This window comes from Phoca vitulina, unplaced genomic scaffold (assembly GCF_004348235.1).
Source record: "Phoca vitulina isolate PV1807 unplaced genomic scaffold, GSC_HSeal_1.0 scaffold11, whole genome shotgun sequence".
NCBI lineage: Eukaryota > Metazoa > Chordata > Mammalia > Carnivora > Phocidae > Phoca > Phoca vitulina.
The window spans coordinates 8,716,170-8,730,457 of NW_022589714.1; the positions used below are offsets into that span (position 1 = coordinate 8,716,170).

General features: G+C 35.3%; 1 protein-coding gene across 3 annotated transcripts in view; it reads left to right on the top strand.

Moving 5' to 3' along the window:
* IBTK (inhibitor of Bruton tyrosine kinase) overlaps positions 1-14,288 on the top strand; it is a 100,333-nt gene that overhangs the window by 65,784 nt on the left and 20,261 nt on the right. For 2 of the 3 annotated variants that reach the window (XM_032409383.1, XM_032409384.1), the window contains exons 22-25: positions 1,022-1,170; positions 2,530-2,693; positions 4,023-4,115; positions 4,557-4,700. In XM_032409383.1, the coding sequence (XP_032265274.1) occupies positions 1,022-1,170; positions 2,530-2,693; positions 4,023-4,115; positions 4,557-4,700 (550 nt within the window). The remainder of the gene's footprint in view (positions 1-1,021; positions 1,171-2,529; positions 2,694-4,022; positions 4,116-4,556; positions 4,701-14,288) is intronic. The other variant, XM_032409385.1, reaches the window with a different exon arrangement.

Sequence of the window (14,288 nt, forward strand, 5' to 3'; positions counted from 1 at the left end):
TTTTAAGTCATTTGTAAAACTTTCAGTTACAGCTCATATTTGTGGTTTTTTTTGCTACCTCATTTAGATTCTACTAAAATTGAAATATGTGAAAATAAACACATGAACTTAAAAGTTTATTGTTTTCTCTATATTTGAAATGATTCTGATGTACTAATGAATAATGGATACCAGGTATGGCAGGGAGACAGGTATTTAGGTTGCCTAGGAGAAGAAATGGTATGTACATTTCTAACAACCCTTTTGCTTTAGGTGATAAGCTAATTAAAATAGCTTTCAATCCACAGATTTTTTTTTTGCAGAAGTATAAACCCTCAAACAGGCCACAGTTGGCTTTAGCATAGCCTCTGCTACTGGGCCAGTCTGTTGACTGGAGTAGAAAGGCTATAATGTTCCTCCCACACAGAATGGGGCCAGTCCCCCTGTGCGTGGGTGCAGAGAACTTGGTACAGAGAGATGAGAAAGGGGAGGGTCTGAAGTGTTTTAATTTTTTCTTTTTTATGGAGAGGAAGTTCTGAATCACTTCTTAAAGCAGATCCAAAGAAGTGTCTTCCTTAGGTTCATTGCATAATTGCTGTGTAATCGAAATGGCTAAAACTGTTGTTTTAAAGTCTCCTCCATTTCGGGCGCCTGGGTGGCTCAGTTGGTTAAGCGACTGCCTTTGGCTCAGGTCATGATCCTGGAGTCCCTGGATCGAGTCCCGCATCGGGCTCCCTGCTCAGCAGGGAGTCTGCTTCTCCCTCTGACCCTCCCCCCTCTCATGCTCTCTCTCTATCTCATTCTCTCTCAAATGAATAAATAAAATCTTCAAAAAAAAAAAAAAGTCTCCTCCATTTCAGTTTTTTACTTTGATTTTTTCATCAGTTAGCTTGAATTGTCAAGATTTGATGCAGTCAGTATAATATAAATGTTTCTAAGTCTCTGGATAAATGGAAGTTTTTAGCTCTGTTTAGTTCACTGAATGTAATACACATGTTTAATGTATATGTGTTTAAATATTTTTAAAAATTTTACCTTTCAGGACTGTTAAAGTCTGGTAAGACCAATTCTGTGGAATCTCTTCCAGAACTGTTGACATCAGACTCTGAAGGAAGCTATGCAGGAGTGGGTAGTCCTAGAGATTTACAGTCCCCTGATTTCACAGCAGGATTTCAGTCAGATAAACTTGAGGTTTGTTTTTATTTATTAATGCACTGTTTTCTTCAAATTTTAGATCTATAGACAATTTATCTTTAGTTTTTTATTATTTTTTGCTCTAACTTTAAAATACTCTCCTGGCTGGTTTATAAAAAAAAAATATAATAATATGTGTAGTATTAGTTTTCTCAAATTTGCATTATGTTTCTAGTTTTAAAGATTTTAATGGCAGTTTGAGCCTTTTATGACATATTTCTAATCCTCTTTCTGCAATTAAAATATAATGCTGATGTAAAATATAGCAACACTGTATGGACATATGGAGAAATATACTTATAGCTAAATTACTTGAAATTTATTTTGCGAAATGTCAGTTAACACCAGCTAAAAACTGTCAAAGGAAACTGATTTTGAAAGTAAGCCTAACTTCAAATTCCGCATAGTCTCTTTCCTCTATCATGTTACTAGGAGCAATACAATCTAGAATGGAGGTTTCCTATTCTAGCACAATTGACATTAAGCTACAGAATTTCTAGTCTGGTTAAACTCTGGGGAGGCCATTTTTTAGACATGTCTTAACATTTTATTCCATAATTGTTAATCTACAGGAAAGGAAAGTGTCTAACTTACTAGATACTGTCATTTTTCTCTAACTCCTAGTCCTCCACAGAACTATTGGAACTTTGAGAAATTCATGAGACAATGGAAAATTTACCCATTCTTCTTGGTCTTCTAGGCCTCAAGGATTTTTTTTTAATGTGGTTCTTAAAATTTATTTTTATTATTATTATTTTTTTTTATGTAGGATAGAAGTTTGGGGGCAATTCATATTAACCTCAGGTGGGTGTAGAAGACAATTGAGGTTAAAAAGGAAGATTAAAGGCATGCTGTGAATGTCTGGCAATAAGAATCTATCCTGGCTATGGAAATAGCCATTTTAATAACTTCTTTGACCTATTGTAATGGCAATTGTTTTAGGGTTCCTTTTGAACTGTCAATATTATTTAATTTTATTCAGAGTGAATTATATGACATTAAAACAAAAAGTCTGGCATAAACAAAAGTCATGGACATTAATTTTAAAGTTATTGATTCATATATTATTTGAACAACTTTATTAACATTTTTAATACTCATGTTAATAGGGATTTAATATGCAAACTTATTCCCCTAAAAATTATTCCCGAAGTTCATGATAATTGGGTTATAGTCACTGATAAGTTCTGAGAATTGGTTAAGGCACTAAACTAGAAGAATGCTGGATGATTATTGTTATAAGATTTTATGCTTTAATATAATTTAACCAATGTTAAGTACCAACTATATGTCAGCTACTATGCCAGGTGCCTATTACTCATTTTTTAATTTTTTCTTTTTTTTTTTAATCTCCAGGGGAAAATTAAACCATATGTTAATGGTACACCTCCTACATATTCTAGGGAAGATTTAAAACCATGGGAAAAATCACCAGTACTTAACATATCTGCTCCACAGACCATTCCCAGTAACAGAATTGATACTACAAGCTCTTCCACTTGGGTTGCTGGCTCTTTCAGGTAGGATTTTCATTTTGTTCTGTACCTATTCGAGAAATATTATTCATTTTCAGTCCAATGGAAATTTTTAATGAAGCACATTTAAAAAGTATTAATGTAAATTTCTAATACATAGAAAATTACCTAAATGCATACAGATTAGTAGCCAGCTAAAATAAGCACTTTTTTTCCCCAGACAATTTAGTTCCCTTTGTACTGTCATTTGTGAAAATTGGTAAATACTATGTAACACACACATACCTATATCTAGGTATGTATTGACTTAATAGCTATTTTTTTGATAGTATATATTAATTAAAACTCCCATTCAGGAAGACTATTTTGTCAGTTGTAGGCTTACTTTTTGTTTTTAGCACATTAAAGGGTATTTAAGATCTCACAAAATGTATTGTTATTCAGTTATTTTTCAGAGGACATTCATTTAATGTTACACTGTGCTTTGATTTGCCTGTATTAAATCCTTATTTTTCTTTTGTTTAGAAAAGTCCCATTTTTAAGTGGAAGGAGTAGATATAATCAGAATGCAGTACTTTTAGAGTGTTTATTGAGCTTGTGTTTCATCTTTATATACCTACTATGCTTTATCATAGGCTAAAACTGTTGACTTACCAATTATATTTATGTAATTATTTTGAAATGTGCTGTATTTTGCAAAGTTGGGAGACCAGATTATGATGTGCCAGTTTATGTTGCTTCATATTCTAAAAGTAGTTTAGAAATCCGTCTCAAATTTTTTGCCTTTTTAAGTCAACATGTTTGTGGGAACACTAAGAAGCATCTTCTAATCACTAGATTATTTTATTAAATGTGTTTTAAGAATAATTCGCTTGGTGTAAAGTCAGCAAAATAGATTGGCTATTTCTAAAGATTGTAGAATTTTTTTTCTCATTATTGTGTAACTCCCCCAGGTAGGTTTCTAATATTATCGAGCACTCCCACGCTTTACTGTTAAATTTTTGTTGTTAACATTAGACAGTAGTAAGAATTTTGTTAAAAATAGAATATAATTTGCAAGTTCTATTGATCTTAAAGGATAAAAATTTAAGCAGAACTTTGATTACTTCTGCCTGAGTTAGAAAAGAATCATTTTGCTTAGCTTTTTTTTTTGAGAGCTTCAGTTATGACTTTGGATGCATTTTAGTTGTTTTAGGTATATATAAAAGTAGCCTTCATTCAGAATATCTTTTTTGAATTTGGCCATAGCTGACAAACCTTAAATTAGCCTCTCATTATCAATCTTATATATAGTTTACAGTTTCAGTGAAGTTTGGGGGTTGGACTTTATGGATCAATAACTGTGTTGTAAAGTACCTTTTATATGTATTTTAGTCCTGTCAGCCCTCCGGTCATGGATCTCAGAACCATCATGCAAATTGAAGAAAGTAGACAAAAATGTGGAGCTACACCAAAGACAAATTTGGGGTTGGTTAAAAAATCATAAAAAAGGAAAGATGGTGTTGTTTTATAGTTCTGTTCTAAAGAATTGGAAAGGCCTTTTTTCTACATGTGATATTAAACTCAAATTATAAGCTCTTTCCTAGGTACTCTAGCCTTCCTAACATTTCTTAAATATGTGCTAAAGATTGAGTTGGGTTGGTAATCCAGCTCTTGTGGAATATGGTGTTGTCAGAAATTGGCCTCTAAAATGATCATTGTGGACTATTTCCGATGCAAGTGTCATGTAAATATATTAGGCTCATTTGTAGCTATTATTTGATCATTGATAGTGTAAACTGTTATTGTCACTGTTGAATCTTGTGGCCATTTTGATCCAAAGTAGTAAAATCATATCAAATAAACAGAAAGCAATATAATTACCTGTAACCTTCATTAGAAATTAATGCTAATTCATTTAATTTCTAGCAAAATGATTTCTCATGGAGTTAAACTTTCTCAGAAGCAACGAAAAATGATTGCAATGACTACCAAAGAAAACAATTCAGGAACGAATAGCATGGAAACAGCTTTAACTGCTCCTTCAAAAACTCCAAAACCAGCGAATGCATGGTATGCTTTAAATTTTATTAAAATAAACAGAGATCTGTGCATTAGCTTTTAAGGTAGTTCTTGGCTTCTGGGTCCCCCTCCCATCTTTTCAAATATTTCATTCCTCTTTTCGCTTTTAAGTTAAAAACTAGACCTTGTGAAGTAATTTTTTTTTTATTTTGACATTTACATCATGGTTTCCAAAATTTTTTGTACATAGATACAATTTCTTCTTGGTATTCTTTCCTTTTTTTTTTTCTTTTAAAGATTTTATTTGGGAAAGAGTGAGAGAGCACAAGCTGGGGGAGGGGCAGAGGGAGAAGCAGACTTCACTGAACAGGGAGCCTGATGTGGGGCTTGATCATACCTGAGCCGAAGGCAGATGCTTAACCAACTGAGCCACCAAGGCGCCCCACTTCTTGGATTCTAATTAGTGTGTATTGCTAAAGTAATTTAAGCAAACAGTCTTATTTTTTTCAAGAAACAATATATATCATAGAAAAATTGGATAAACTTTTTTTTTTTTTTACCACCTTACTTTGTCCTTTTGGATACATCATTAATATGTTGTTATAATCATGGCTTTCATCGTCACTTTTAAGCAGGGGTATTTACTTGCTGTAAGTTTTCTCCATTAGATTTTACCTAAAATGGCAGCATTAATAGGAACAATCTCTAAAAAGGTCAGCTAGCAATTTGAGGTATATAAAATAGGTTGTACCTCCTGCTTCCCTTCTAGCCTCCCTTTTCTTTGTAGTTTATATCATAATAACTAAAAAGCAATTCTAGAGGAAAAGTATATGGATAGTGTGAAGGGCAAGAAAGAGATTCATTGAACTCCATTTTCTCAGAAGGACTGAAGAGGGTCTTGGAGGCTACCCTCTGTTGGAGAGAATCCTTTCATTGCTTCTTTTATTTATTATTATTATTTTTCTTTTTTTTTTTTTTTTTTTTTGAGAGAGAGAGAGGAAGAGAACAGGGTGGGGAGGGGCAGAAGGTTAAGCTCCAGACCCAAATCAGAGCCAGACACGGGACTCAATCTCATAACTCTGAGATCATGACCTAAGCTGAAATCAAAAGTTGGATGCTTACCCCAGTGAGCCACCCAGGTGCCCCCCCCCACCCCCCGCTTCATTGCTTCTAATGCCACATTTCCTACTTGTAAGAGAATAGTTTTCCCAATTAAAATGTAAATTATTTTGAAGCTAGTGGCAACTCATTTTGAGTGCTACCAAGGGGACTAAATTAATGTCTGTCAGAGCTACTTGTAGATCTAAAGCATGATCACAGAAAACAAAGTAGAGGTGGGAAAACCCAGATAAAAAAGATAAAATTTGAATTAGTTTAGTAGAATGTTTTAATTCATCAGTATTTGTTGCATACCTTGTATATATGAGATAGTGTTTGGTAGACTGATTTGGTCATTGCCTCTGTAGGGTTTGTGAGATAGCTGTTTCAACATTGAATTGTGTTTTCCCTAAAGAAAAGTATGGAGGAGACACAAAAAAGTTCTTGGATCAGCTCTCAAGATACTAAATATACTGCAATTTCAGAGAATTAACTAAGCCTATGAGGAAGCTTTGGGCTTAGTAGTATAGTTTTAGCCATGCCATTAATCAGTTTCATTATTTAAAAACAAAAAGTAGAGGAGGATCCCAGGGAAGACGATGGATTAGGAGGACTCTAAGCTCACTTTGTCCCACGATGCAACACACACATCATTGTAAATAACCCAGAAAATTATCCAGAGAGTGGCAGAACAAACTCTACAACTAAATCTAGAGAAGAGGCCACATCAAAGAGTGTAAGAAAGCCAGAGACAGTGGGGAGCTTAAATGGACTTCGCTGGAGGGAGGGACTTGAGGGTGCAGAGAGGGGAGACAGACTGTCACACCAAGGAGCCTGCATGGGGAAAACGAATCCCCATAACATTTGGCTTTGAAAACTAGAGGGATGGAATTTTGTAAGTTCTTACAACCACCAAGACTTAAAACATGGAGTTTTAAAAATCAGCGGGCTTGGTTCTGGGAGAGCCTTTAGGGCTATAGGAAAAAGAGTCTGTGCACTTAAAGAGACAGCACAACAAACAGCCCACTGACCTACAGCATAGAAGCAGCAGTTTGAAAAACCCCTGGGGCATATGGAAGGGAGAATAATTTACTAATCTCAGAGAATGTTCCAGAGGGACAGAGATCATTGGGAGACTCCTCCAGGAACAGAGGAGCTGGCAGGTGCCATTTCCCCAGCCCACTTCTGTGCCTCGGGGATCTGCCCCCTCCAGCCAGGCTTGCCTTAGTCCGGCACTGCAGGTTTCCACCCCCCAAAAGACCAGCAAAGCCTTGCCAATACCACATCTCCTGACAGTGCACTTTGCAGGGCCTCTCTTGCAGAAGACCAGCAGGCACCTTGTTAAAACTGTGCATCCCACCCCTTCATGCATTGCAGACAGGCCCAGCTGGCCTGCCTTGTGTTGGAGGCACATCCCCCTAGCAGGGGACCGGTATGCAAAACTCGTAGGCACTGTGTGCCCTGTCTACTCACACTTGCAGATTGGCCCTGGCCAACTTTGGTCAGTGGCAGCCCATCCCCTGTAGCAGAGGACTGGTATGCATTTGTTAAAACTGCACCCAGCCCACGTATTTTGTTGATCAGCCCAGATGGCCATGGTCCTTGCAGAGGCTCATCCCTTCTCCCAGAGGACCTACTGCATGCCCCACCCCTGATCATGTTGTAGATCCACCCCCACCAATACACTTTTGGCTGGAGCCCATTCAGACCAGGGCCACAAGCTTGGCGTTGTGCAAGCAGCCCTGACAGTGGCCAACACCACTCCAAAGTGACTTCTACCCTGGGGAGAGGAAAAGATAACCACACAAACCAATTAAACTATAGCCCCAACAGTGGGCTAGGGGCAGACAGCTGGTCTGATAGGCCCCGCCCACCAACAAAAGCGTCTCAGGGGACAACACAGGGAAAGTGTTGTTTGGTGCTACTGCATCTCGGGCAAAAGCCTGGTTTGACTCAATTCAAGCCCAACATGGCCCCAGACTGGTACAGTAGCACCATAGGGATCAAACATTGCCCACAGTAGGCAAAGAGAGCCACTGCAGACAACTGGACTGAAGCAAAAAGTAGTTGGACCACAATAGCAGGGCACATGCAACACACATAGGAGACACCCCTGAAGCGCCACATTCTGGTAAACAGGTGACACTGCACTGCCGGGCACTACATGGCATCTTCTTCATAAGGTTACTTCTTTCAAGAGTAGATGTAGCCAACTTTTCCTGAGGCATAGAAACACAGAAAGCTAGATAAAGTGAGAAAGAGGAATATGTTCCAAATGAAAGAACCAAGACAAAACCATAGCAAGAGACCTAAGCAAGAGAGATAAATAATATGCCTGATAGAGAATTTAAAGTAATCGTCATAAAGATAATCATTGTACTTGAAAGAGTGGAGGACATCAGTGAGAACCTTAACAAAGAGATTAAAAAGAAGAACCAGTCAGAGATAAAGAACACAATAAATGAAATTAAAAATACACTAGATGGAATAAAGAGCAGATTAAAGGAAGCAGAACGAATCAGTGACCTGGAGGACAAAGTTACATAAAGTAATAAAGCTGAGCAGGTGAGAGAAAGAAAATTATGCAAAATGAGAACAAACTTAGGTAACTCCGTGACTCCATCAAGCGTAATAACATTCACATTATAGGGATCCCTGAAGAATAGAGGGAAAACAGGCAGAAAATTTATGTGAAGAAATAACATCTGAAAACTTCCCAAATCTGGGGAAGGAAATAAATTCAGATCCAGTAGGTACAGAGAGCCCCCAACAAAATCAACTCAAGGAAGTCCATACCAAGACACATAGTAATAAAAATGGCAAAAAGCAGTGATAAAGAACTTTAAAAGCAGCAAGAAAAAAGAAGACAGTTACATACAAGGGAAACCCCATAAGGCTATCAGTGGATTTTTTAGCAGAAACTTTACAGGCCAGAAGGGATTGGCATGATACATTCAAAGTGCTGAAAGGAAAAGAACTGCAGCCAGGAATACTCTATCCAATAAGGCTTTCATTCAGAATAGGAGAGAGAAGAAGTTTCCCAAACACAAGTTAAAGAAGTTCATGACTACTAAACCAGCCCTACAAGAAATGTTAAAGGGGACTCTTTGAGTGGAAAGACCCTAAGTAAGAAAAGTAAGAAGCACAAAAGCAGTAAAAATAAGTGTATCTGTAAAAAAAACAAAACAGTGAAGGGACTCACAAAATAAAAGTATGTAAAGTAGGACACCATATACCTAAATTGTGATGGGAAGAGGAGTAAATGGGTTCAACTTAAGTGACCATCAAGTTCATATAGACTGGTATATGCAGAAGATATATACAAACCTAATGGTAACCACAAATTAAAAACCAGTAATAGACATTATATGTTAAAAAAAAAAAAAAAGATAGCAGAAACGGAAAAATGAAGGGGGGGAAATCGGAGGGGGAGACGAACCATGAGAGATTATGGACTCAGAAACAAACTGAGAGTTTTAGAGGGGAGGGGGATGGGGGGATGGATTAGCCTGGTGATGGGTATTAAAGAGGGCACATACTGACTGGAGCACTAGGTGTTATATGCAAACAATGAATCGTGGAACACTACATCAAAAACTAATGATGTATGGTGATTAACAAAATAATAAAAAAACAGTAATAGATATGCAAAAAAACAAAGAGAAAGGAATCCAAATATATCACGGAAGAAAGCCAACTTATGGTGAAAGAAGAGAGCAATGGAAGAAAGAAACAGAGAAAACTATAAAAACAACCACAAAAGAAGTAACAAAAAGGCAATAAATACATACCTATCGAAAATCACTTTGAATGTAAATGTACTAAATGCTCCAATCAAAAGACATAGTGTGAAAGAATGGATTAAAAAAACAAGATCCATCCATATGCCTTTAAGAGACTCCATTTCAGACCTAAAAACACCCGCAGACTGAAAGTGAGGGGATGGGCCACCCAGGCGCCTGAATTAGTATTTTTAAAATGTCCATATTACTAAGAATAATGTACAGATTCAGTGCTATCCCTATCAAAATAACAAGGGCATTTTTCACAGGACTAGAGCAAATACTCCTAAAAGTTTATATGAAACCACAAAATACCCTGAAGAGCCAAAGCAATCTTGAGAAAGAACAAAGATAGAGGTATCACACTCCCTGATTTCAAACTATTACAAAGCTATAATAATCAAAACAGTATGGTACTGGCACAAAAACAGACACATAGATGAATGTAACAGAATAGATTCCATAAATCTATGTTTATATGGTCAATCTTTGACAAAGGAGGCAAGAGCATATAATGGGGAAAGAACATGTTTCTTCAATAAATGGTATTGGGAAAACTGGGTCATTATACCACATACAAAAAAAGCCCTCAAAATGGGTTAAAAATTTAAATTTAAGACCAGAAATCATAAAACTACTGGAAGAAAACATAGGTGGTAAGCTCTTGGATATTGGCCTGAGCAACGTTTTTTTTTTTTTTTAAAGATTTATTTGAGAGAGAGTGTGTGCATGCACACAAGTCAGGGGAGGGGCAAAGGGAGAGGGAGAGAATCTCAAGCAGACTCTGCTGCGCTGAGCACAGAGCCCAACACAGGGCTTAATCTTACGACCTTGAGATCATGACCTGAGCTGAAACCAAGAGTCAGACACTCAACCAACTGAGCCACCCAGGGACCCCTGAGCAACATATTTTTTTGAAATGTCTCCTCTGACAAGGGCATCAAAAGCAAAAATAAACAAATGAGACTACATTAAACCAATAAGCCTTTGCAGAGTGAAGAAAACCAACAGAACAAAAAGGCAACCTACCAACTGGGAACAGATATTTGCAAATGATGTGATTGATAAGGATTTAATATCCAAATTATATAAAGAACTCATACAACTCAATATCAAATAAAAAACCCCAACCCAATTTAAAAAATGGTCTGGGGACCCGAATATACATTTTTCCAAAGAAGACATAGACATAGCCAACAGACACATGAAAAGATGTTCAACATCACTAATCATCTGAGAAATGCGAATTAAAACCACAATGATCTATCACCACACACCTGTCAGAGTGGCTGTTGTCAAAAAGACAATAATAATGTGTTGGTGAGGATATAGAGAAAAGGGAACTCTCATGCACTTGGTGGAATGCAAAATGATGCAGCCATTATGAAAAACGGTATGGAGGTTTCTCACAAAATTAGAAATAGAGCTACCATATGATCCTGCAATTCTACTTCTGGTATTTATATGGAGAAAATGAAACACTAATTTGAAAAGATAAATATAGAATATGTTCATTGCAGCTTTATTTATAATAGCCACGATATAGATGCAACTAAGTACCATTGATGGATGAAAGGATAAAGATGTGGTATATATACATACAGTGGAATAGGAGCCATTAAAAAGAATGAAATATTAAAAAAAAAAAGTAAAAGAATGAAATCTTGCCATTTGCAGTAAGATCGATGAACCTAGACGGTATTGTGCTAGGTGAAATAAGGAAGAGAAAGACAAATACTGTATGATTTTCCTTATATGTAGAATCTAAAAAACAAATGAACAAAACAGAAACAGACTCATACATACAAAGAACAGTCTGGTGGTTACCAGAGGGGACAAGGGGAAGGGGATTAAAAAATCAAAAGAACACACTTCTGGTCATAAAATACATAAGACACATAGATACAACATGTAGCATAGAGAATATAGTTAATAATGTGTAACAACTTTGGTGACAGACGGTAGTTAGATTTATGGTGGGTGATCAATTCACAATGTATATAAATGTTGAGTCACTATGTTGCATACCTGAAACTAATATAATGTATGTCAGCTATACTTTAGTAAAATTAAAAAATACAAACTAATCAATAGTGGTTTTATGTATCTTAGGACATCAAGTAAATTTAATTATAATTTTATTCTGAATTATCAAAGTGAGTTGTAAAATTATTTATGTCCTTCTTATGACTTCTTGATAGTATTTTTGGTATCTGAAGGATCTTTAAAAATGCATTTCTGCTAAATTCTCCTGATATATGTACTTCTATTTGTACTCATGAAACAGTGGGCTGAGGTAACTTAGTAAAATATATGTAGTGCCAGTATGTATATAAAAATAATTATATATATATAAAATAAGGATATAAAATATTTACTATACTTTGGTTATGGAAATTTTATAAGTTAATGGCACAAATCAAGGTATTTGTTAGAAATCTTAAAAACATGTTTATATAAAATGGTTGATGTTTGGAATTCATGAATTTTGACCCATATTTAGTGTAAATGGAAATAATCATTTGATTCTTGAATACTTTTTACACATAGGGTATAAATACATGCAGTATATGCTTGAAGAAATTAAAAAATGGAATAGATTTGTTTTCCTGAAAATATCCCATGTAAATGTTGGTCTAAAGAAAGTTGGTAGAATTTAAACTTTACTATTCTATGAATAAATTAGAAAATTAAGATTAAATTAGCATTTTAATCTGATTTACAAATTGTATGTATAGAGTATATTCAATACTGTAGTGATTTAAGTTTTTAAAGCTATTTCCCAAAGGTGCATCTTCATCATTCTGAAGAATCATCTAACACAATTTTATTTCCGTAGATGTTTTTATGCTATGTTTATCTTAAGGTTAAGATACAGCTCATTAGCAAATCACAAATTAGCTCTATAAGTCTCCTTCCGATTGTGGGAAGGATTTTCACTAGTTTGCAGATTCACTCACCTAGTTTATATGACTCATAATACATAGTTGTACTCCTGCTGTCTACAGTTAAGTGTGGCAGTGTGTATTAAAGAGAATTGGTTCTTGCATTAGAATGAAGTTCTGATCAGCTGAACTTAAATCTAATGTGAAACACCGAGTGTATATGGGATTTGGCCACTATTCATTATCACCTGTTTTAATTGGAGAAATAATACATTTCTCACCAGTCATCTTGAGTGGAAGAATGCACAATCTTTGTGGCCTGGCTTGATGTATGAATATAAATTCTTCCAAATTCCATGTAGAGGTAACCTATAAATTATATACTAATTCAATTATTTAACTTTTTAGAGCTGGAAATTTTATTTATTAAAGCTAAAATTCCAGGGCTGCTTTAGCTGAGAAACAAAATCTCAAGTAATTTTTTATGTGGTTACAAATGTCTACAAATGCTTCTTCATAAAGCTACTGTGGTTTCTAAGATGCTAAGATGCCAGAGCCTGAGTTTAGAAAGCAAAATCATGGGAAATCAGACACTGTTTCAAATTATGGCATGATCAGTGGAAAGAATAGAACTCATTTAAAGAAATCTGGTAAGTCATTTTATAGGTAACCACTGTGCATGATTAATGAACATGTGAGTTTAAGGTATTTTATAAGCACTGTTACTTACATTTATTCCTAAGAAGATTATCAGTAGCTTTTAAAAAAAGTTTTGAGTTTTACCACATCTAGAAGTATCATTTACCACATCTAGGAGTCCCTAAATTACTACTAGGATCAATCTGACAGCTTGTGCTTTACAGATCATTGTGAAATTTCTGTATTTAGAAACATGAATACTTACAGAGACATTGAATGGATTCTCAGGCAAGAACATTTGCCAGCAGTGTTCCCAAATTGCTAATGTTATACTGTACACCATAGTTACCTTGTTTGCTAATAGAAACCTTTAGGCCTGTGTGCTTTTGGGAAGAGGAAGGAGTTGTTAAGGAAATGGGGAATGATTCTTTTGTATATGTGTTTAACTTTTTATGTATGTATGTGTTTTGGGAAAAATTTTGTGGTCAAGTCATAGGTAAGTTCCTTTTGAAGAAATATTTTTAGCATGAATACCTAGGTAGGTCATATTTCTGATAGAAATCTATAAGGAAAATTGCTCTGATATGATTTAAGGTTTTACTTAGAGCAAATGACTTATATGTGGACAGCAGTATATACTGTGATTAACCCAGGGTTCTGGAGTGAGCCTTGTTTGAGTTTAAATCATGGATCTGTTACTTGGTAGCAATATAAACTTAGATCAGTTATTTAATCTTTCTCTTACTTTCCTTATCCATAAATAGAGCTAAAAACAGTACCTATTTCACAGGGGTATTATGAAGCTGAAACGGAGTTAAAGCATGAAACATTTAGCATAGCGCCTTCAACATTGTCTAATCAAATATATAATGATAGGCATTTATATTTTAATAAATTGTAACTTGATTTGTAATACGGCCACATGATTAACTGATTTCCTTAACATGTATTAAATTTTTGGTGAACTTTTCTTTTTTCTTAGAAAAATCTTATGTGAGATGTTTTGTATTGATTGATCTAATCTTTACTGAGCGAATAGAAATTTGGTAAAAATTTTTTGTTTTGTTATGAATTTTCTGTTTTGTTTTGCTTAGATCATATGATAACAAGACATACTGTGAATCATCAGTGTCTTCTTCCTATTTGTGTTATCTTTAGCACTTCATAAGAAGTGTCTTCATTTCTTACTGAAGGCAGTGGTAGACTAGATAAAGGATGAGTTCTATGATCATTAA